Consider the following 23,836-nt stretch of genomic DNA (forward strand, 5'->3'; position numbering starts at 1 on the left):
TTTAAATAGTTCAGTGTCATAGTTTTTCACGTGTTTTATTTATTTCTATGATTACTTTGATATATTTGTAATTATGTAAATCTTTTCATATTGTAAGCTGCATACAAATAAAATGATGATAACTGAAGAATATTCACAGAGTAAATCCCTCCATTAAGGGTTCATGGTGGGGATGTTAGAACCCCAGATGTTTGTTGAACTGCATCAAAATATTGGCGGTTCATCACATAGAGATACACATGGAATTTCAAAACATATATTATGATCCAGCAGGAAGCCTTACGGAGAGAGTCCAGGATCCCACGATTCTCCTCCATGACGTCCTTATGCAGAGCTCTCTGGTCAGGATCCAGCAACGCCCATTCCTCGTCTGTGAAATGGACAGCGACATCTTCGAAGCACACCGGATCCTAAAAGAAAGAGGGAAATGTCCTCCTCTTAGCCAACATAAAGATGATCTACTCCACATTGCTCTGTTGTGATCATGTTTGAATGGGATTGTTTTTGCACATGTTCAATATGGATGCTTATTTTAACATCTCAGTGTAATTCTTTTATTGTGTATTTTAATGATGGGTATTCATCCTTGTGGGGTATATGGGGCAACAGTACCCTTGGTGGGGGACACGTCCTGCTCCTTCTGGGGTAGTTTGTCCACCTTTGTGTCGGTTTCCAAGCCTGTCCTTGGAGCTTGCATACCGGTAACCTCCTCTGGCTGATATCTCGGACAGACCAGGGAGATTTTGATAGGCGACATTTTTGATTTTTGATAGGCGACATTTTCCCAAGCGTGGGTAAAATGCACAACCCCCTTCTCATGCTTCCGCAGGGGAAAGAAAATAAGTCAGAAATCTGTTTACATGATGTTTATTCCTGACATTACAGCACTAGAGAAAAACACGTCCTTTCAGTTCAGTTCTTCTAGCACATCTGACAAACTTCCTGAACATGCGCAGTCAGAAGGTTTCAAATTACACTCTTCACAAAGACTTATCCAGCCTATGAACGTCCTGGGAAATTCTTCTTTCCCACAGATAGGCGCATCATGTGATGTCAACAATCTGGCTGCCTGCAGCGGTGATGTTTCCATATACTGACACTTTGGTCCCCATCCTGCACTCCGCTCTCACCTGCGGCTCCTAGAAGCTGTCAGCATGAGACAGCGGCCACAATCTGGGAACGGCTTTGACTGACTGGCTAAACCAGGTGAGAAGAGCCAACAAGTCTCAAACCCTCAGTAAGTTAGTAATGTGTCTTGCATGTGACGATCATCCAGCTGGGAAGGGAACCCAACTGAGAGAAGGAAAACTTTGATCCTAAACCTCCTCTGCCTTGCGGGTTATCTTCGGGAGAAGAAAAGGCTACGGAGTGAAGCCAACACAAATCTGGAATGGAGTCCCTAAGGCGGATGGAGCCTTGTACAGCCTTGTCCCTAAGGCGGATGGAGCCTTGTACACCTACTTCCAGCAACTCCTACAGCCCAGCTGATGCCAAACATCTTCCTCTGCTTTCCTTTGGACCACGTCAGAGAGGCCAAGAGTGAGCTTTTGCCGTCTGGGCAGCCCAGGACCTCCATCCACACTGCCCAGGCTTGTGGCCCAGGTGAGGTCAAGTTACTAGTCTCTCAGCCACAGCAGACTCTTGAGTCAGATGGAGGCCAACAACAGCAATTTACCTTTCTGCAAATGGTGAAACACCACACTGTGCAGATGATGAGGCTCACTGGGTGAATCCTGGTCACTCTTTATGGTTGGTCAACTGCTTAGATTACAGCCTTTCTCAACCTTGGGTCCCCAGATGTTTTTGGCCTACAACTCCCATCATCCCTAGCTAGCAAGGCCAGAGCTCAGGGATGATGGGAGTTGTAGTCCAACAACATCTGGGGACCCAAGGTTAAGAAACACTGGCTTAGAAGCTTCTATTAGCGTTCAGTGTTAAATATATGAAGAAAACTGCAACTACTGACAAATAATATTTGCTTCAGCCTTTGTTGATGGCAATCATCACGGAAGCCAGGAGGAAGAGAGAGATTCAGATCTTGAAATATGGGTCCCCCCAACAAAATTCAAAATTTGGCTTTGTAATTCGGAATTTATGTGATGTGGTTTAATTTTATGTGATTGGCCAGTTAATAAAAATTATTTTTTTAAAAAAAAGAGATTTGTTTAGGCCCAGAGTCACCTGACTGCCCCACCCCTCGGCCTCTTTCCCCACACGTCTCCTTCCCCCTACCTGATCTGGTTCCACAGATGCTGCTGCTCCTTCGCCACCATGAAAACACGGAGGAGGAGGCCTTGCTGCCATTGTTCTCTCACCTGCGAGAGACAAAGTTAACTGGGAAACTCAGAGTGTATTGTTCTCTCTGAGATTCAGCTGCGCATCTCGAACTACAGATGAGCCTCAGATAAAGGTCTCACCTGCTAAGGGCATTTTGACATTTCTATCCATTTCATATTTTATTTGTGTTAAAATACTGTCCCCGCTCCTCTGCCCCTCCAAAACATGAACCCCCCCCCCAATTATTAGTTTCAAAATCCACTAAATATGACAGAGTAAAAACTCCTTCTTCCTTACCCACTGGCCTCTCTCTGGTGTCCAATGGAGTCCTTTCTGCTGCTGAGGAATCGGGGCCCATTTCTGCTAACAGATCCTTTCCCTGAAAGAACAACACAGATTCAGAACAGAACATGAAGGATTTGACATGGAACAGAAGAGGCAAAAACTTTAGGATGCTTTCCATTAGCAGAGCATTTTGGAATACTTTCCCTCTTGTTTGGAACTCCTTGTGAGTATCCTGAGGAAAGTCTCTCTCACCTGCTGCTTTGCCTGCTTCCTCTCCTCTGCCTGACTCAGGAGGAAACCTTCGGCCAGGGCCACCGCCTGGGAACTGGTCTCCGCTCCGCATTCCCTCACCCAGCTCTCCATCTCCGGTGGAAGGACAGCCAGGAACTGCTCCAAGATCACCAGGTCCAGCATCTCAGCTTTTGTGTTCCTTTCTGGCTTCAGCCACTGATGGTCTAGTTGGCAGAACCGGCTGCAAACTTCTCGGGGTCCTTCGGCCTCCTGGCAGCAGCACTGCCTGAACTGCTGGCTCTGCACATCTGAGCAGAGAGTGTCCTCCTCACCCAGGATCTTCTGCATGGAGTTTTCCCAGAATCCCCCACTTCTCCCAGTTTGCATATCATGGTCTCCTCCTGCTTCAGGACCAGCTGAGTCTTGCTCATCCATCTGTGCCCTCAGGAAGCCTCCAAGAGATCAGAAGGAATCTTCTGCCACGTTCTGTCTGTGCGAATCAGAAGTGCCAGCAAGTCCTACAAAAGAAATGTGTTGCTCTGTTGTAAAATTGATACACCATCAGGAGAAGTAAAGCGTTCATTGAACAAGCCTTCATGCTCAGAAAATTGAACTAACTACTGGCCAGTTTTCAAGATCCATTTCAGTTGTGGTTTAGGCCTGGTTTTGACACAGAAATTGCTTTGGTCACCCTGCATGATGACCTCTGTCAAGAGAGAGACAGGGGAAACATGTCTGGTAACCTCAAGGTTAGATTGCTGCAATGCCTTATATGTAGGGCTGCCTCTGAGGAAGGTGTGGACACTTCTGCCGGTGCAGAATTCAGCGGCCAGGTTGCTCAAAGTGCTGGTTTTGACGGCTCAGGGCCACAATGCCTCCAGGACCGCCTCTTTCCATATGAACGTACCTGGACCCTGAGATCATCTTGTGATGCCTGGAGGGCCTTCTCTGCAGTGGCTCCCCATCATTGAATGCTCTCCCCAGGGAGGCTGGCCTGGCATAAGAATTGGCTGCTATGCCCATGCAGTCATACCTTGGGTTACAGACACTTCAGATTGTGTGTTTTCGGGTTGCACATCACGCCAAACCCGGAAGTTCCAGAATGGGTTACTTCTGGGTTTCACAGAAACGCTAAATCGTGCTTTGCACATGCGCAGAAATGCTGGATCATGACCCACACATGCGCAGACGCGATGCTGCAGGTTGTGAACACTGCGGGTTGCGAACGTGCCTCGGATCACGTTGGCAACCTGAGTGTCCGCTGTATTTATTTACCTGTCTTATGGAGCTGTCCCAAAGCAGATGTACTCCAGGTGTAGTGGTTATAATAATAAATTTTATTTATACCCCGCCCTCCCCAGCCAAGACCGGGCTCAGGGCGGCTAACAACTGATATAAAAACAAATTGATTGAAATACAACTTAAAAACAAGATTAAAATACAACATTGAAACATTAAAACATTAAAATGCAGCCTCATTTCAATGGAAACTCAAATCAAAAACTTTAGAGTGCCAGACAAGGACCGAGGAGATCAGGGTTCAAATCCCCACTCGGTCTTCAACTCCCCCTGGGAGACCCCCCCTGCGAATGGTGCAGAAGGTGCTCGAGTCCTGGGCTAGGAGCCGGGTGGCCTGAAGGCTCCGCTTGCACATTTGGGGGATAGAGTATAAAAGTTTGTTGTACAAAATACGTCCCGGAGGTTGACATCGATACAAATGACCAAACTGATACCTGGCGATTTAGGTGTAGAGAAAACATGTGAGCCTAATAGGCTTCCCTGAGCAATGTTAGAAAGTTAATCCAATAAGAATAATCGATCTTACTCTATTTGCCCTGCTAACAATGTTTCTGCTGTCTCCTGGTCTCCTGGATCTGCCAGAAGAAAAGACACAGTAGCAATGTGGAGGGACCTGGGAAAGAGGAGGAAGAATACCCTCCCTCCTCAACTCTTTATGGAGAATAAAGGGCTTTATCCGCAGCCTCCCCCCCGACCCCTCCCTCCCCAAGGGGGCAGAGCCCTCGCCCCCCTATTTGCCCCCCCCTGCAGGATCTGACCAGCCCCCCCGCCCCCTTCTCCCCCTGGCGAGACTCACCCCGAGAGAGGGAGACCAAGCAGCCCCTCGGCTGGCAGAGGGGGGCTGGCGAGGGAGGGGCCTGGGCCAGGGAGGACCTCGCCCCCCCCAAGACGCCACTTCCGGTCCTCTCTAGGAATCCGGCTCCGCTGCTTTTAACCCTTGGCGAGCCGAGAGGAACCTCCTCCTCCGAGGCAGGAACCACGTGCATCGCCCCCCCCCAGATGCTTCATTGGGGAGACCCCCCACCAAGAAGCAGGGGACCCCTCACGTGGGAGAGTCTGGAAGGGGGTCCGAGGGGCGTCTAGTCCACCCCCGTCCCAGGCAGGAATCTCAGCTCCAGCATCCCTGACGGAGGGACCCCCCCTCGGCAGAAACCTCCCCCCCCAGGGCAGTTAGACGACTCCCCCAAAATCCCGAGTCCCCCCCCCGCCAGCCTCGAACTAAGGCCAGGACAAGGAGCCGGACCCCTCTGCTTCCCCTTTTACCCAAGCACCAGGCCTGCAGAGAGGCTCAGCCTGTCAAACTGTGGCAATAAGGAGATCCCGTGCATTGTCCTGTTTCCACTGATGGGGAGATGCTTCATTTGGGAGACCCCCCCCCCTTGAGCTGCCCCCTCCCCAGGCCAGAAGCAGAAGAAGCCAAAAGAAGGAGCTGGGGATGTTGAGCCTGGGAAAGAGGAGACGGAGAGGCGGTCCGATAGCAAGTGTTATAAGAATTTTAAGGTCATGAGAAGGGGAGGACAGAGGACGAGATGGTGGGACAGTGTTCTCGAAGAGACCAGCATGAGTTTGACCAAACTGCGGGAGGCAGTGGAAGACAGAAGTGCCTGGCGTGCTCTGGACCATGGGGTCACGAAGAGTCGGACACGACTAAACGACTAAACAACAACAACATGTATCTTTCTGTTTCCTCTGTGTATCTAATACAGTATAGAAAAGGTAGACTCTTCACAAATAATCACCAAATTTCAGTGGTTTGACTGATTTCCTTGGTTCCAATGGTTAATAACTCCTCTGGAAGAGGGGTATTCAAGGCTCACCCTCCCTCCATAATCCCTGAAGCAGGAGGTCACATACTCCTTGCCTCTCCATAAGGCGTGAATTTAGCCTCACAATAGGAGGCAGGAGGCGATCAAAGGCAGAAATCCAGGGATGGAGAATTGAGTCCTGATACTTTCAAAGGAGAAGCGCAGGAAAGCCTTGCGCCTCCGGAAAAACGGGCATTCCTTAAACGGGATACTGGGCCTTAAACCGCACCTCATGGGCACCCCTTTGACTATACTGTCCCTTTTCCTCTCCTTATCCAAAGCTCACCTGTAGATAAGGGTAGAGCGCTTGTGCCAAACTTTCCATTCATAAAACACCTGGCCAATCACCAGGAACCATTCAAATAACTATCATACCTGTTGTTGTTGTTGTTTAGTCGTCTCCGACTCTTCGTGACCCCCTGGACCAGAGCACGCCAGGCCCTCCTGTCTTCCACTGACTCCCGCAGTTTGGTCAGACTCATGCTGGTAGCTTTGAGAACACTGTCCAACCATCTTGTGCTCTGTTGTCCCCTTCTCCTTGTGCCTGCAATCTTTCCCAACATCAGGGTCTTTTCCAGGGAGTCTTCTCTTCTCCTGAGGTAGCCAAAGTCTTGGAGCCTCAGCTTCACGATCTGTCCTTCCAGTGAGCACTCAGGGCTGATTTCCTTCAGAATGGAGAGGTTGGATCTTCTTGCAATCCATGGGACTCTCAAGAGTCTCCTCCATCAATAACAACAGGCATATCAATGTCAAACTAGCAGCCAATAAAGTCCCCTTATGTTGACAGCTACTGATATAACAACCAATGGGAGTTACGGAACAGCGCCCCGCATCAGGGCTACACAGGTACTGCAGCTCTCAAGCCAGATTTGGCTCTGTTTAAGTAATCAGAAGCACCACTGGGAATAAGGGAACATGGAAACAGGCAATCAAAACTACTTTTGACACATTTGTAGTGAAAACCTTAAGAAATTCTTGTAAAATAACTCCACGGAGGGATTTACGCCATTCCAATGTTGTTCTACTCAGAACGAGGGGGTAGGAAGTCAAGTTTTCAAATGTCAAAATGAATATAAAATCAGTGAAATGTGTATAAAGGTAAAGGGACCCCTGACCGTTAGGACCAGTCGTGGCTGACTCTGGGGTTGCGGCGCTCATCTCGCTTTATTGGCCGAGGGAGCCGGCGTACAGCTTCCGGGTCATGTGGCTGGCATGACTAAGCTGCTTCTGGCAAACCAGAGCAGCGCACGGAAACGCCGTTTACCTTCCCGCTGGAGTGGTACCTATTTATCTACTTGCACTTTGGAGTGCTTTCGAACTGCTGGGTGGGCAGGAGCAGGGAACGAACAACAGGAGCTCATATATAACAACAGGAGCTCATATATAACAACAGGAGCTTTTCATATATATATGAAAAGTATTTTTTTTTAAATGTGTTTTTCCCCCACTTGTGGAAATAATCATGGAACTGTCTGTGTGCAGACAGTCTCAGCTTGCAAGCACAATCTGCCTTTTTGCCATTGAGCCAGTCCCCACATTTGCCCAGCACAGGTAAAGTGAAATCACTGGGTTATATTCTCCAAATAACATTAAACTCGTGTAAGCGAGTTAATGATTTCCCCACCTCCTTGAATTCCCCAGACAAATGAAATTTATGATACTTTAGCAGTGCAGATCACTGTGGATCAAATGGTGCATTTCTACTGTTAACATTAAATCTTAAAATATATGCTTTGATACAGAAGTAACTACACCCAATCTATAAATGGAACCTCAGAAAATCGAGTTGCACCAAAGGAACATAAAACAAAACAAAACAAAACAAAACAACAACAACACTGTTTGACTTTATGGATCAAAAGATAATTTCTGCTGGATTTGAAATTATATTATGAGGCGTCTTGTCTCAGCTGACTAAGGGAATGGATAACATTTAAGAAATACAGATATTTTAGACCTTGAGGGTCACAATAATAGATGTGGTTGGCATGGATATTTATGGTATGAAAAGACCAAATGGCATAAAGGATTTTTTAACCATTTGGCAAGAAAAACTACTTATGGTGTATCGGGGAAAATAAAAACCTATTAAAACAGAAGACACCATGATGGCTTTCCCCAGTGGAAGCAATATCCCTAAAAAATGTTAATGCAAAAGGTGTGTGGGCAACCGATAAAGAGTTGCTCATAGAAGTAGAACAATTGAAATTGAAAAGATTTGAACACCTAAGACAGTTAGTTACAGATTGGTTGCAAAAATCCAGAAGTGAACTGTACACACTTGTACAAGAACTCAATAACAGGCCTGATTTCTGAAGGGCTTTGCTGACCTTGTGAAAATGACCTAGCACACAGATTTATATCTCTAAGATCTTGCAGGCTTTGGCTGTGAACTCAGGCCCCACAAAAAATTTCAAGTTGCGCCCCAGAGTTTCAATTGGGCCACGCTGGTTGGCCTTGAGTCCCACAGTTGCTGGGCCCAAGTTGCCCTGCCCTTGCATGAAGTCTTGGGTTTGCAATTTGGGGAGAGGAGAGACTGCCTGCTGGGGGGCGGGCAGGCTGGGGAGGCCCCCTAGATTTAGCGGCCCTAGGATTCAGCCTACTTAGCCTATACATAAATCCGGCACTGGGTCCATTCTCATCTGTAAGTGAACTCACATTCGAAACAATGAATAAGAAGTCAAAGTGAATTTCCTGGCACGCATTTTATTCAATCTTACCTACAACTCTGTGTGCTGAACACACACAAACACAAAGCTAATATGAAATTCCTGGGAGTTATAGTCTCCAAACAACATTAAACTTGTGCAAGCAGGTTAACGATTTCCTCGCCTCCTTGAATTCTCCAGACAAACAACATTTATTATACTTTAGCAGTGCAGATCACTGTGGATCAAATGGTGCATTTCTACTCTTAACATTACATCTTAAAATATATTATGCTTTGATACGGAAGTAGCAACACTCCATCCATAAAGGGAACCTGAAAAAGTTGCCCCAAAGGAACATAACAAAGACACATCAATGGAACATTTTAAAAAACACAACTTTAAAATACATTCAAGTATGGGTGTGTTTTGTGGTGTGTGTGTGCGCGCACGCTTCAAATGTAGGGTATGTACAGTCTCAGGGGCATTCCAGGTCCCCCAACTTCAGATTTCTTGACCTAAAGCACTGGGCTGCTATAACTAAGCAGGTTAAAGGGTGTGATAAGATTTCTGCGATGGTTGCTTAATTCCATTTTAGAAGCTGGGTGTCCCAGTCCAGGCGCAGAGACGGTGATCTGCCAGACTCCTCTTTGGAAGCAGCAAAGCCCAGCATCGTGTCCTCTGTCTCTGGAGCAATGGTACCTCCTTTCAAGAAATTCTGAAATATTTTATTTTGATTTCATGTGGTTGTTTTGAGGACTGTTCTCTATCCTGGTCTTGCTTTCAGATGGGACTGTTGACACTGCAAAAAGATATCCTTGCAACTGTTCACTGGGCTGCATAAACAATCATCTGTATTTAATTCTTTTTAAATATTATGGGTTATATTTTGTGGAGCAGGACCTGGGAGGTAACAGAGAAGCTCAGCCTTGGGGCGGGGGGTGAAGTAAAGTATTTTAGCATTACCTGTGCCAGAACTGAGAAAAAGAGGTGCCAGAACTGAGTTCACAGGATTTTCACAGGAAAGCAAGGGAGCAATTCATAATGGCCGGTTACAATCTTGATTGGTTCCCTCATTTAGTAGAGAGGATTAAGCTGGATAAAAAATATTATGGTATAGAGCAAGAAAGGACAGACTTTAGAACTCCAGAGTGCACAGATGATGCGAAATGTATAAACCATTGCTGAAATTTGAGACTGAAGAACAGGTTAAAGAATGCATGATTAAAGAAAGGGGCGAAAACTCTGGTTATAATATACGGAAAGAACAGTGGGAACCTATGCGGACTAAGGAGTTAAAATTTACATTTTGTTATGATCTCAAAGAGATTTTTCATAAAGTGATGTCGCTGGTATTTAACTCCTGGAAAACTTTTCAGAATGTATAAAGATGTTTCAAATGTTTGCTGGGAATGCCAAGAACACAAAGGGACATTTTGTCATGCTGGATGGACATGTAAAAAGGCTAAAATATATATTGGATTCAAATACATACATTGATACAGCATATTTTAAAAGTTAATATTCATTTGACACCAGGACACTTTTTGGACACACAATTAGAAAAGGATTATGGAAGATTACTTCAATATATGATTATAGCTGCGAGATTGCTATATACACAAAGATGCCAAGATACAGTCCAACCCAGGAATGGCTGATTAAACTATAGGGGTTGGCTCAAATGGCAAAGTTAACATGCTTAATTAGAGACAAATCATCACTGACAGTTATCAAGGATTTCCATTTCTTGTGCAGTTTCCGCGTGAAATAGAAAAGGAACTTGTAATATCTGGATTTACTGGTTTAGAGGAGACAGAACATTTGGATCTGAATAAGTGAATAATGTGTTTTGCTGCAGGACAGAGCGCCAGAAATCCTTTAATCTTTCCTCCCCTTCCATTAATCCTTTTTCTCTCTTTCTCTTCTTTTGTCCTAACACGACAAAGGGTTAAAGCACCATTAGCAAGCGTAGCAAGAGGGTTGTTGTTACTCCTTGTGAATTGGATCTGCTTCCGCATATTGTTGAATATCCCCTGAAACCCTCCGTTTACACCAGTCCAGGTATTGACACTGGTACGTCCTTCAAAGGGGGAGGGGAATGATACCTGGGAGGCATGACAATACCTGAAAGCCATAACCCGGAAGTTGGCACATCACACACCCAGCTGAGTACCAGGTTGGTTGGCATAACTTCGTTCCCACAGTCCCCACCACAACGCATCCAGAGTTGATGAAACAGCAAGATGTTTCCCCGGTTGCAACCCCAATACCACTTACGCCTGGCCTGAGCTCAAGATAAGGATCAGGAAGCAACTGCCCTGTAGACAAGCAGAAGAAATTCCTGACTTCGGCATGCCTTCTCCATGCATGCATTGGTGTGTTTCCTACAGTTGTATAAAAGCTTTATGCATTCTTTGTTTTGGGTTCTTTTGGAGCTATCAAAACAAAGACTCACTCCTGGACCTTTGAATAACCACTTTTTAACTTGCCACCTGTTGCCTCTCCATTGACTGGAAGAGGGACAGCATCTTTTGGCATTTTGGGTGTGAGGCTTGGGTTCTTGTGCCAATGGCCCAATGCAGGAAGGGTGACCCAAGGTCCCGGGAAATTATCTTTTGTGGGTACAAACCTGGGACAAAGGGGGGGGGAGAGATTTGCCTATCCAGAAGGCGATCAGTCAAGAGTTCTAGTCAGCAGGAGTGCTGAGTTCTGTGAGCAGAGTGGGTGGACACGCATCCATGGGAACCCTGATGTTCTCTCAGAGAGTCTGCTTGATTCTGCTGAGGAGGGAGAGGTTGACACTGAACCTGCTGCTGAGGATCAGGTCTCTGACCAGGAGCAGGAACAGGGAAGGGCATCTCCGCAGGCTATTAAGCTGGAGCAAAGGAGTGCGCCTTCATCTCCACTTCACCAGTCCAGTGCAGAAGTTCAGAAGACGCAGTAAGTCAGAGGGGGAGTCTTCTGGTGATTTGGACGCACTAGCTGGCCCCAGTGGGTCAGAGGGGGCACCTGAAGTAGTGATCAGGCATTCCACACGCACTACTAAAGGGATATCTCCAGAGAGGTTCGAGGTCACTAGTGTGTGGGTTGGTTTGGCACAGTGCAAACCAGAGAGTTTTGAGGAAGTTCAACAAGTGCCTGAAGCAGAAGCCAGGAAATGGCAAGAGGCAATGGGAAAGGAGTTGAACTCAGTGAGGTCTCTAGGTGTGTTCTCCACCACGAAGCTGCCAGCAGGCAAGCAGGCCATGAGCTGTCACTGGGTTTACAGGATTAAGCCCACAGCGACTGGAGAACCGCAGTACAAGACTAGGCTAGTAGCCAGAGGGTTCACACAGCAAAAGGGGCTGCATTACACTGAAGTGTATGCTCCTACTTCCCGGAGTGAAACTCTGTCCATGCTCTTAGCAGTAGCTGCACAAAGAGGGCACCAAGTGCACCACTTTGATGTGGATGTGGCTTATTTGAACTCAGACCTGAAGGAGGATCTGTACATGCTCCCTCCTCCAGGGTTTGAGGGCAATGAGTCAGATGTTGTGTGGAAACTGCACAAGTCCATTTATGGCTTGAAACAATCTGCCAGAAATTGGAACATGTGTCTGAATGGGTTTCCAGAGAAGTCTTGCAGTCTTGCAGACAGCTGCCTATACCTGAAGGGGTCAGGAGAGACATAGGAGCTGGTCTTGGTGTTTGTGGATGACATCATACATGTGTCGCAGACAGGGAAACAGGTGCAAGGTTTTGCCAAAGAGCTTGGGAAGCATTTTAAGCTCAAAAACCTTGGTCCGGTAAAGATTTACCTAGGAGTTCAGATAGACAGGTCTGAGAAGTTTTTTGCTCAGTCAGAAAGGCAAGATTGAGCAGTTGCTTGAGAAGTTCAGGATGTCTGAATGTGCAGGGGTCAAAACGCCCATGGAGACAAGCTATGTGAAGGACGGTCAGCTTAGGGATTGTTCTGAGTTCCAAAACCCTGAGGTTTTTCAGTCAGCACTGGGAATCTGTTGTATCTCTCCCAGTGGAACAGACCTGACATAGCATTTGCTGTGAATCTGCTCAGCCAGGGGGCTACAAAGCCCAGTGTGAGTGCCTGGCTTGGCATCAAGAAAGTGCTGAGGTATTTGCAGGATACCAAAGATTTTTGCCTCACATTGTCAGCTGAAGGTGACGCTCGGCTCACGTGCTGGTCTGACAGTGATTGGGCAAATCTTGGAGAAAGGAAATCGGGTGTCTGGGATGGTAGTGAAGATTGGGGAATCCCTAGTTGGGTGGAAGTCCCAAAAGCAAAGTCTTATTGCACTTTCCTGTACTGAAGCTGAGTTCAGTGCGTTGTCTGATTTGTGTAGGGAACTGGAGTTCTACCGGTGTTTGGTCCAAGAGACCTGTGGGGATTGTTGCTTGCCCATTACTGTTTGGGAAGACAATCAACCCTGTCTGAACTTGGCAGAGTCAAGTCCAGAACCAAACATTTGGACATACGTTTCCAGAATGTGTGTCAAAGTGTCCAGGCAGGCTTGGTGCGGCTGAAGTACTGTCCAAGCCAGGAGAACCTGGCAGATGGGTTCAGTAAACCTTTGAGCTTCCAGCGTCATGGGGAGTTCTGTGAAGGGTTGTTTGGGGGTAAGTGGTTGTACTTACAGTTTCCCTCAGTATGCAGGACAAGAGGAGGTGTGAGGAAAAGCAGAACTTGCAGGGATAAACAGTTCTGTGTATCGTCCCTGCCTACTGAGGTGTGGTTTGTTCACATACGGGAATGTTTCTTTGTGTGAGAGTTACTTTCATTTTCCGCTGACGAACAGGAGGATGTCTGCTCTTCTTAGATTAGGTAGAAGCTTGCGTACGGACTGTTATTTATTGCACCCACACAAGGCACATACAATTGTTGTGAAACTGTTTGGAGCCAGGGAGAAGTCCAAAGGCACAGAGGCACAGGGAAGAGTGCCAGATGCCAGTCTAACTCAACACACACTCCTTATTTCTTCCACACTTCAGTTGGGCAAGAAGAAAAGGTCACCTGCATGAGGAATATACGTGAGACACTGACAAAAATGCCCCCCTGGTCAAGTTCTGTTGCTGGGTTGCTGAATGACAATAACATTCTTCCAATCCTTGCCCACATGCCAATCAAAGTCTCCCCAAATTAAATCCTATATATACCTATTGCGATGACACTGGCCCTCTTAATCAACCTCTTTCCACATTCCATGCACTGAAATGGCTTCTCGCTGCTGTGAGTTTTTTGATTGGGTGTGAGATTTTCCTTCTGACTGAAACTCCCTCCATATTCTAGGCACTGAAATAGTTTCTGCCCTTGGTGACTAATGTTATGTTGATGGAAGTATGTGCTTTTATTAAAGCCTTTCTTACATTTCAAGCACTGATATGCTTCCATTCTGTATGAATTTCTTCATTGGAAGCTAGACTCCTCTTGGAAGGGAAGCTGTTTCCCCATTTCTAACACGGTTCGTGCTGTGTATGAGTTTTTTGATGGACCATGAGACCTGCCCTCCTTCTAAAAGTCTTTCCACATTCTTGGCATCGAAATGGTATCTCCCCGCTGTGAATTGTTTGATGGGAATTGAGACCTTCTTTCCAACTGAAGCTCTTTCCACATTCCAAGCACTGGTAAGGTCTCTCCCCAGTATGGATTCTTTGATGGGAAGTGAGATTGTGGTTGTGACTGAAGCTCTTTCCACATTCCAAGCACTTATATGGTCTCTCCCCTGTATGAATCATCTGATGGGAAGTGAGATGGTTGGTCGTCCTGAAGCTCTTCCCACATTCCAAGCACTGATAAGGTTTCTCCCCTGTATGAATTTTTTGATGGGAAGTGAGACTCGCCTTCTGGCTGAAACTCTGTCCACATTCCAAGCACTCATACGGTTTCTCTCCTGTATGAATTATTTGGTGGGATGTGAGCTGCACCCTCTGACCGAAGCTCTTTCCACATTCCAAGCACTCATAGGGTTTCTCCCCTGTATGAATTCTTTGATGGGATGTGAGATTGGCCCTGTGACTGAAGCTCTTTCCGCATTCCAAGCACTGATATGGTTTCTCCCCTGTATGAATTCTCTGATGGGATGTGAGACTTACCTTATGATTAAAGGTCTTTCCACATTCTTGACATTTAAATGGTTTCTCCCCTGTATGAATTCTTTGATGGTAAGTGAGATAGGAGTTCCGACTGAAGCTCTTTCCACATTCCAAGCACTGAAATGGTTTCTGCCCTGTATGAATTCTTTGATGGAGCATGAGACCTTCCTTCCTTGTGAAGCTCTTTCCACATTCTGGACATTGAAATGGCATCTCCCCACTGTGAATTATTTGATGGGAAGTGAGCCTTGCCTTCTGGATGAAGCTCTGCCCGCATTCTAAGCACTTATATGGTTTCTCTCCTGTATGAATCATTTGATGGGAAGTGAGATGGGAGCTGCGACTAAAGCTCTTTCCACACTCAAGGCATTGAAAAGGTTTCTCCCCTGTATGAATTATTTGGTGGGATGTGAGATTCACCCTCTGACTGAAACTCTTCCCACATTCCAAGCACTTATAGGGTTTCTCCCCACTGTGAGTTCTTTGATGGGCAACGAATTTCGTGCTCTGACTGAAGCTCTTTCCACACTCTTGGCATTTAAAGGGTTTCTCCACGCGATGAATTCTTTGATGTCGATGGAAGCTTGTGCTTCTATTAAAGTTCTTCCCACATTCCAAGCATTGATAGGGATTCTCACCTGTATGAATTATTTGATGGGAATCAAGACTACTCTTCCACCTGAATCCCTTTCCACATTCCAAGCACTGATAGGATTTCTCCTCACGGTGAATACTTTTATGTCGATGGAAGTTTGGAATTGTATTAAAGTTCTTCCCACATTCCAAGCAGTGATAAGGTTTCTCTCCAGTATGAATTCTTTGATGGGAAGTGAGAGTGGCACTACGAGTGAAGCTCTTCCCACATTCTGAGCACTGATAGCCTTTCTTCCCAGTGTGCTTTCTTCGATGGGAACGGGAGCTCTGACTGGAGCTCTCTCCACACTCCCAATCTTGATATGGCTTCTCCACTGTGTGGATTGTGTTGTGGTCTCCTCCATTCTTCATTTCCAATCCATCACCACCTACAATGAAGAGAGAAACTAATTAGATCCTCCGGAAGGAACAGAGCCCCCAATTATTAAGCAATGCTAATGAATGTTTGTGAAAGAGAAAGAATGGAAGATGTGAGGTCTTTCTACAGAGGTCATGGCCTTTGTTGAACAGCATTCACAGTGTGATGGCCTGGGACTTGGGCTGCACTGGATCCTTCGCCTCAGGCGGCATCTGAACCAAGTCTGGGGCCTGATTCTGAAGAGCTCCAGTCTGCACAGGTTCCCCTGCAACAAACACCAGCTGGGCCAAGACAGGGGCCTGAGTCTGCCCTGGCTCCAGATGTGGGTATTATCTCATTGCCTTCAGCTGGGCCATCCCTTACAGCTGCTCCACTACTGGTTGGGTCAGGGGAGGCTGAGGCGGCCCCTGGGTCTAGTAACCCACTGACATCTCCCAAGCTGCAGAGACTGAAGTCTGAGAGAAGGAGAGACCTGAGTACTCGCAGGAGGAGTGCTCGCCTTCGGGCGAGACAGGGAGGTGAGTCACCGGGGGATCAGGACCGGCCGTTACCCCATCAGAGATAAAAGGCTGCTGGACCCCACCCCAGGTTGCGGGAGCAATGTTGCTGTTTGCCAGAACCTGCCTGTGATCCTGTGCCTGACCAACCTGGTTTCCTGCCTTGGCCCTGTTGGACTGACTCCTCGCGGAACCTTTGGATTCTGGACTGGACCTGGACTGTGTTTCACGGGTTACCCCTGGGCCCAGCACACACGGACATATTTATGGGAACCAGAGGTTTAAAAAGTCTGGCTCTTTTCTAGGATGGATTTAGTTTGCCACAATCATGAAATCCAGTCCAACTCTAACATTGGTCTTCTCTTTAAAAAAACTGGCAGAGGCTAAAACAAAAGCCTAAAACCTGACAGAAATTACCCCAACTTCCCTAACAACTCTATGTGTGAATGTTGCCTCTAAAATCCTGTGGAAAGGGTGACTAGGATTCCAGATGGCCCTTTTTTCAGTTAGGTCTGTTCTCAACTGTCGACTGAGAGAGATTTTCTGTGAGAGCAGCTGCTGCTTGTTTTATGCTGCTATGGGACTCAGAATAAGACCATAAAGTATCATATAGATAGAAGCACATGTCAGTCACTCTTAAGACTTAATGTAGCAGGATTATTTGGTGTTGAATTATTTTGGCTTTTTGTGTGTAGCTTATTATGTCTTGAATAACGAATGGATTAAATGTACAAATAATCAAAATCTATAAAGAATATATATCTATAAACTGGATATAAGAACATATAAACATGCTTTAGTATATCAAGTAATATAATGTCTTCTGCTTAAACTCTAAACAGAGAATCTTGTGCAATCTTTCCTAGGAGGGAAAAAGAGCTATATTTTTTTAAAGGGTCAGACGATCTGGGGCAGCCTCCATGCATATAAACACCACAGAAAAAGGGTTCTCTCTCAGACACTGATGTTAATAATTTGACCACTCGATGCCACTGTTCTCTTAATTATTCTCTCAAAAACAATTTTTAAAAGCAGATTAAAAAGAAGAAAGATTTTTTTAGGATGGATAGAGGAAATTTTACAGTGGAAAAGGAGACACGGGTGGCGCTGTGGGTTAAACCACAGAGCCTAGGGCTTGCCGATCAGAAGGTTGGCAGTTCGAATCCCCGCGACGGGGTGAGCTCCCGTTGCGCAGTCCCTGCTCCTGCCAACCTAGCAGTTCGAAAGCACACCAGTGCAAGTAGATAAATAGGTACCGCTCCGGCCTTTCCGTGCGCTGCTCTGGTTCTCCAGAAGCGGCTTAGTCATGCTGGCCACATGACCCGGAAGCTGTACGCTGGCTCCCTCGGCCAGTAAAGCGAGATGAGCGCCGCAACCCCAGAGTCGTCTGCAACTGGACCTAACGGTCCCTTTGCCTTTAGGAGACTGAGAATAGTCTTAGACAGACTTGAAGTGATACTATGTATTGAGGCAGGTGTCTCACCACCAGAGAAGTTCTTGACAATTTAAAGAAAGTTTATGAATTTACAAGGTTTCCTTCGCAATTTAATAAGAAACTTATTTAGACCAAAACATGAAGAAAAGAAAGATTGCCAGAGTCATGTGACAGAATTTTAAATATTATTGAAAAGTTAAAGCTGGCAGAATATTCTGTCTGAAGAACAGAATGGGAACAATATTCTAGGATCTTTTGGAATTCTTTTTTTATTTTTTCGTATCCAGAATGGATGGCAATCCAAATTTAACACTCTGAATTAACAAAAGAATGCATTGAAAAGGAGAGAAGATTCTTCAATCAGATTCTCTAACTCAAGCTTCGTTTCTCAGAGAAGTAACAAGGGCATTCATAAGAAGATTACCGTATTTTTCGCTCTATAGTACGCACCCAACCATAGGACGCACCTTGTTTTAGAGGGGGAGAACAAGAAAAAAAAATTCTCCCCCTCTCTGCCCAGCGCCCCTTCAGCGAAGTGGCGAAGGGACTGACTAGCCATGGAAAAGCCCGCAAGAGCCGCACGGAGCTTGTGTGCGGCTTTTGGCGGCTTTTCCTGCCTGTCTCCCCCCTGCATTCGCTCCATAGGATGCACACACATTTCCCCTTCATTTTTGGAGGGGGAAAAGTGCATCCTATGGAGCGAAAAATATACGGTATTTTCTACAACTGTAATAAAGGCAAAGGTAAAAGGTAAAGGACCCCTGGACAGTTAAGTCCAGTCAAAGGCGACTATGGGATTGTGGCGCTCATCTGGCTTTCAGGCCCAGGGACCCGGCGTTTGTTCAGGTCATGTGGCCAGCAGGACTAAACTGTTCTGGCACAACAGGACACCGCTGCAGTGGTACCTATTTATCTACTTGCACTGGTGTGCTTTCTAACGGCTAGGGTGGCAGGAGCTGGGACTGAACAACAGGAGCTCATCCTATCGTGGGGATTCGAACTGCTGACCTTCTGATTGGCAAGCCCAAGAGGCTCAGGGGTTTAAAACCCAATGCCAGCTGCGCTCTTGCAGCTGTAATAAGGAGGGACATACAGCCAAGTTTTGCAGAGCTCCAAAGGTGAAGAAATCTCAAAGTAAGCAATCAAACTGCAACCGAGCCAGAAGATACCGTTATCTCGTTCCACACGAAATTAGTCTGTCAGATGAGAAGTCAGAAGTGATGTTGGTTGACTCAGGAGCATGTCCATGCGTCACAATGTAAATTTCATTGGTGGTACGAGAAATGTTAACTGTTGATGGCGAAATTTTAATAGTTAATGGTAAAACTGTAAAAATATGGGGTAAAGGTTCGGGATATTTAAACTGCAATTGGGAACTGAAGTAAAGCAAATCAGAGTGTAAAGATGTTCTTTATGTACCACATATAAGTTGTAAATTTCTGAATCAAAGGATATTTAAGAGTCAAACGACCTGGGACAACTTCCAGGCATATAACTACCACACTGTGAAGCCCACATTTAAGACAGCCTGGCTAGTTCAGATCATCCTGGTCATTGTTTAAAAAGGTGTAACTGGAGGAAGAATATTCACAGAGAAAACAGTTGATACCCTTCCATTGAGATGCATCAAAATATTGGCGGTTTGTGACATAGAGGTACGCGTGGAATTTCAAAACAGAGATTATGATCCAGCAGGAAGCCTTACGGAGAGAGTCCAGGATCCCACGATTCTCCTCCATGACTTCCTTATGCAGAGCTCTCTGGTCAGGATCCAGCAACGCCCACTCCTCGTATGTGAAATGAACAGCGACATCTTCAAAGCACACCGGACCCTAAAAGAAAGAGGGAAATGTCCTCCTCTTAGACAACATAAAGATTGCTCTGTTGTGATCATGTCTGAATGGGATTGCTTTGTGCACATGTTCAATACGGATGCTTATTTTAACATCTTAGTGGAACTCTTTTATTGTGTATTAAAATTATGAGTATTCATCCTTGTGGGGTGTGTGGGGTGACAGTACCCTTGGTGGAGGACACATCCTGCTCCTTCTGGGGTGGTTTGCCCACCTTTAGTCCCCATCCTGCACTCCGCTCTCACCTGCGGCTCCTAGAAGCTGTCAGCATGAGACAGCGGCCACAATCTTGGAAACGGCTTTGACTGACCGGCTAAACCAGGTGAGAAGAGCCAACAAGTCTCAAACCCTCAATGAGTCAGGGACTTCCCCGTCCATGCTAAGACTAGTTTCAGCACATTGAGCAGAAGATACCAAGAGGAGGTCCCACAGTCGAGTTGGTGGTTGCTCCCTGTTCTTCAGAGGGAAGAGAGGAGCAGATGGGATTGGTCCACCTGGGAAGGGAGCCCAACTAAGAGAAGGAAAACTTTGATCCTAAACCTCCTCTGCCTTGCGGGTTATCTTCGGGAGAAGAAAAGGCTACGGAGTGAAGCCAACACAAATCTGGAATGGAGTCCCTAAGGCGGATGGAGCCTTGTACAGCCTTGTCCCTAAGGCGGATGGAGCCTTGTACACCTACTTCCAGCAACTCCTACAGCCCAGCTGATGCCAAACATCTTCCTCTGCTTTCCTTTGGACCACGTCAGAGAGGCCAAGAGTGAGCTTTTGCCGTCTGGGCAGCCCAGGACCTCCATCCACACTGCCCAGGCTTGTGGCCCAGGTGAGGTCAAGTTACTGGTCTCTCAGCCACAGCAAAGGCTGTGATTCTCCAAGAGTTTGACTTCACCCCCGGAGACGCACTCCATGGTCTTTCGAGCGCCAAAACGTGCAGCTGAGTTAGATGAATCCTGGCACCTTTTTATGGTATGTCAGCTGCGTCCAGAAAATTCAATACATGTGCGGAAATCGTGAAGGGCCACTTTGGCAGAAGCCAAGAAAAGGTGAGAGATTTGTTTGGCTCAAAGGCTGCCCCACCCCTCGGCCTCTTTCCCCACAAGTCTCCTTCCCCATACCTGATCGGGTTCCACAGACGCTGCTTCTCCTTCGCCACCAGGAAAAGACGGAGGAGGAGGTCTTGCTGCCATTGTTCTCTCACCTGCGAGAGACAAAGTTAACTGGAAACCCAGAATGTATGCTGCTCTCTGAGGTTCAGTTGTACAGATGACCCTCAGAAAAAAGTCTCACCTGCTAAGCGTATTTCAACACTTTAACCCATATTTTATTTGTGTAAAAATACTGTCTCTGCTCCTCTAGGCTTTTGGTCTCATATGTCTCCCGTCAAAACATGAAAAGAACCCAATTGTTAGCTTCAAAATCCACTAAATATTACAGTGAAAATTCTCCTTCTTCCTTACCCAGTGGCCTCTCTCTGGTGTCCATCAGAGTCCTCTCTGCCTCAAAGGAATCGGGGCCCATTTCTGCGAACAGATCATTTCCCTGAAAGAGTAAGAAGGATTCAAAAGAGAAAATGAGGGATTAGAGAATAAAAACTTTAGGGGTATCAGATCTCATTCCTTGGGTGCTACCCAAAAAAGGATGGGTCATTACTAGAGATTTTGAGATGTTCAGAGCCCCTTGGGAATATCCAGAGGACAGTCTCTCTCACCTGCTGCTCTGCCTGCTTTCTCTCCTCTGCCTGACTCAGGAGGAAACCTTCGGCCAGGGCCACGGCCTGGGAACTGGTCTCCGCTCCGCATTCCCTCACCCAGCTCTCCATCTCCAGGGGGAGGACAGCCAGGAACTGCTCCAAGATCACCAGGTCCAGCATCTCAGCTTTCGTGTTCCTTTCTGGCTTCAGCCACTGATGGTCTAGTTGGCAGAACCGGCTGCAAACTTCTCGGGGTCCTTCAGCCTCCTGGTAGCAGCACTGCCTGAGCTGCTGCCTCTGCACATCTGAGCAAAGAGTGTCCTCCTCACCCAGGATCTTCTGCATGGAGTTTTCCCAGAATCCCCCACTTCTCCCAGTCTGCATATCAGGGTCTCTTCCCGCTTCAGGACCAGCTGAGTCTTGCTGATCCATCTGTGCTCTCAGGAAGCCTCCAAGAGATCTGAAGGAATCTGAAGGAATCTTCTGCCACGTTCTGTCTGTGCGAATCAGAAGTGCCAGCAGATCCTACAAAGCGAATGTGTTGCTCTGTTTTAAAACTGATATACCATCAGGAAAAGTAAAATGTTCATTGAACAAGCATGCTCAGAAAATTGAACTAACTACTGGCCAGTTGCTAATCCCCCTTTTGTGAGCAAGGTTCTGGAGTGGGTGGTCAAGGACCGGACGAAGGCACTCTTAGAGGAAACTGATTTCCTCGAAACATACAGGTCACCCTGTATGATGACCTCTGTCAAGAGAGAGACAAGGGAAACGTCCGTGTTAATTCTCAACCTCTCAGCGTCTTTTGATACCATTGACGTGGAGCGCCTGTCCCTGTTAGGGGTGGCCCCCCTTTGCACTGGTCCTGGTCCTACTGGGATGGGTGTTCCCAGAGGGTGGGTGTTGCTTGGGGAGTGCTTTTCAACCTCATGGAGCCTTCAATGTGGGGTTGCTCAACATCTATACGAAACCTCGTGAAGAGGAGGAATACCCCCCTCCTCAGCTTTTTATTGAGAGTACAGGGCTTTATCCAGACAAGACGGAGGCCCAGTTAGTGGGGGGTTCCCTAGACCGGATAGAGTTTGCTATAGAGCTTTTTATAGTCTGCTATGCAAAATACGTTCTGAAGGTTGACTTCCATATCCATGACCAAAGTGACAACTGACAAGAAAAGATGTGAGCCAATAGACTTCCTTTTCATTAAGGAAAGAAAAAAGATGAGCAATGTTAGAAACTTAATCCAATAAGAATACAGTAATCGATCTTACTCTATTTGCCCTGCTAACAATGTTGCAGTTTCTGCTGTCTCCTGGTCTCCTGGATCTGCCAGAAGAAAAGACACAGTAGCAATGTGGAGGGACCTGGGAAAGAGGAGGAATAATACCCTCCCTCCTCAACTCATTATGGAGAATAAAGGGCTTTATCCGCAGCCTCCCCCCCGACCCCTCCCTCCCCAAGGGGGCAGAGCCCTCGCCCCCCCATTTGCCCCCCCTGCAGGATCTGACCAGCCCCCCGCCCCCCTTCTCCCCAAGGCGAGACTCACCCCGAGAGAGGGAGACCAAGCAGCCCCTCGGCTGACGGGGGGGGGGCTTGCGAGGGAGGACCTCGCCCCCCCCACGACGCCACTTCCGGACCTCTCTAGGAATCCGGTTCTGCTGCCTTTAACCCTTGGCGAGCCGAGCGGAACCTCCTCCTCCGAGGCAGGAACCACGTGCATCGCCCCCCCCCGAGACGCTTCATTTGGGGGACCCCCCCCAAGAATCAGGGGACCCCTCACTAGAAGCAGAGCATGGGAGAGTCTGGAAGGGAGCCCGAGGGGCGTCTAGTCCACCCCCTGCCAGGCAGGAATCTCAGCTCCAGCATCCCTGACCGAGGGACCCCCCCCTCGGCAGAAACCTCCCTCCCCCCCCCATGTCCTCGTTGTTGTCTTCTTGGTCACTTTGGGTCCAGAGAGGGGAGGGGAGGGAGAGGGGCCCCCTCTCCTGCGCCAGAGCCAGAGCTGTCAACATTCTCCTTTTTTTAAGGGAAATTCCCTTATTCCTCGCAAGAAAAGGGAAAAGTTGACAGCTCTGGCCCGAACTGCCTGGGTCTCCCCTCCTGGGAATCTCCCCTCTCACGCCCCCTGGGGTGCATTGGGAGAAGGGAGAATCTCAGGGCTGCATGCCGTGACCCCCAAGTCAGGGAGCAGAGGGTCCTGCCCCCTTCCTCTCGGCCAACCAGGGAGGGGGATGAGTTTGCAGGAGCTCCGCTCATCATTTGCGTCTGTAACCTGAGGGACCCCTGTATTCCCAAAAGAAGGGAAAGAGACAACACACACAGAGCCAACACCTGCGCTGCATCTGCAAAGCTGTATCAGACCATTTTTAAAAGTCTTTCTCCAAATAATTCTGGGAACCGTAGTTTGTTCAGGGTGCTGAGCGTTGCTAGAAGACACCCCCAACCCCACCTCCCTTTGCAGTCACAAAGCTGCACTTCCCGGAGTGGTTTACCAATCTTGCCAGGGAACTTTGGGAGTTGTAGTTTGTGCAGAGGGCGCTGGTGGGAGGGAGTCTTCTAACCACTCAACACTTGGGGGGAAGTGTCTGCCTCTTCCCCCTCCCCAGGCTGGTTTCTTTTCCAGCCAGATGGGCAGATGATTATTATTATTATTATTATTATTATTATTATTATTATTATTCCTGCAGGGTGTTTCCTGCCTTGCCTTCCATGGCTGGTGA

The 23,836-nt window shown here is 47.3% G+C and overlaps 2 protein-coding genes across 2 annotated transcripts in view; both read right to left on the bottom strand.

The window, feature by feature from the left end:
- LOC309364363 (uncharacterized protein) overlaps nt 1-22,703 on the bottom strand; it is a 28,298-nt gene extending 5,595 nt beyond the window's left edge. Inside the window, exons 1-6 of the mRNA XM_081901452.1 lie at nt 22,663-22,703; nt 22,388-22,442; nt 21,138-21,644; nt 20,887-20,968; nt 20,545-20,627; nt 284-410 (exon numbers count right to left, since the gene is read on the bottom strand). Coding sequence (XP_081757578.1) covers nt 284-410; nt 20,545-20,627; nt 20,887-20,968; nt 21,138-21,551 — 706 coding nt within the window. The 5' untranslated portion in view covers nt 21,552-21,644; nt 22,388-22,442; nt 22,663-22,703. The remainder of the gene's footprint in view (nt 1-283; nt 411-20,544; nt 20,628-20,886; nt 20,969-21,137; nt 21,645-22,387; nt 22,443-22,662) is intronic.
- LOC309364722 (uncharacterized protein) lies at nt 13,361-18,861 on the bottom strand. Its single transcript, XM_081902524.1, has 2 exons — nt 18,749-18,861; nt 13,361-15,657 (listed from the first exon to the last, which is right to left on the bottom strand). The coding sequence occupies exon 2, from the start codon at nt 15,638-15,640 to the stop codon at nt 13,997-13,999; it is 1,644 nt and encodes a 547-aa protein (XP_081758650.1). The 5' UTR covers nt 15,641-15,657; nt 18,749-18,861; the 3' UTR covers nt 13,361-13,996.
- Nucleotides 22,704-23,836: the final 1,133 nt, after the last annotated feature.

The sequence above is a fragment of the Podarcis melisellensis genome, assembly GCF_964234715.1.
Source record: "Podarcis melisellensis genome assembly, chromosome: 2".
Lineage (NCBI taxonomy): Eukaryota > Metazoa > Chordata > Lepidosauria > Squamata > Lacertidae > Podarcis > Podarcis melisellensis.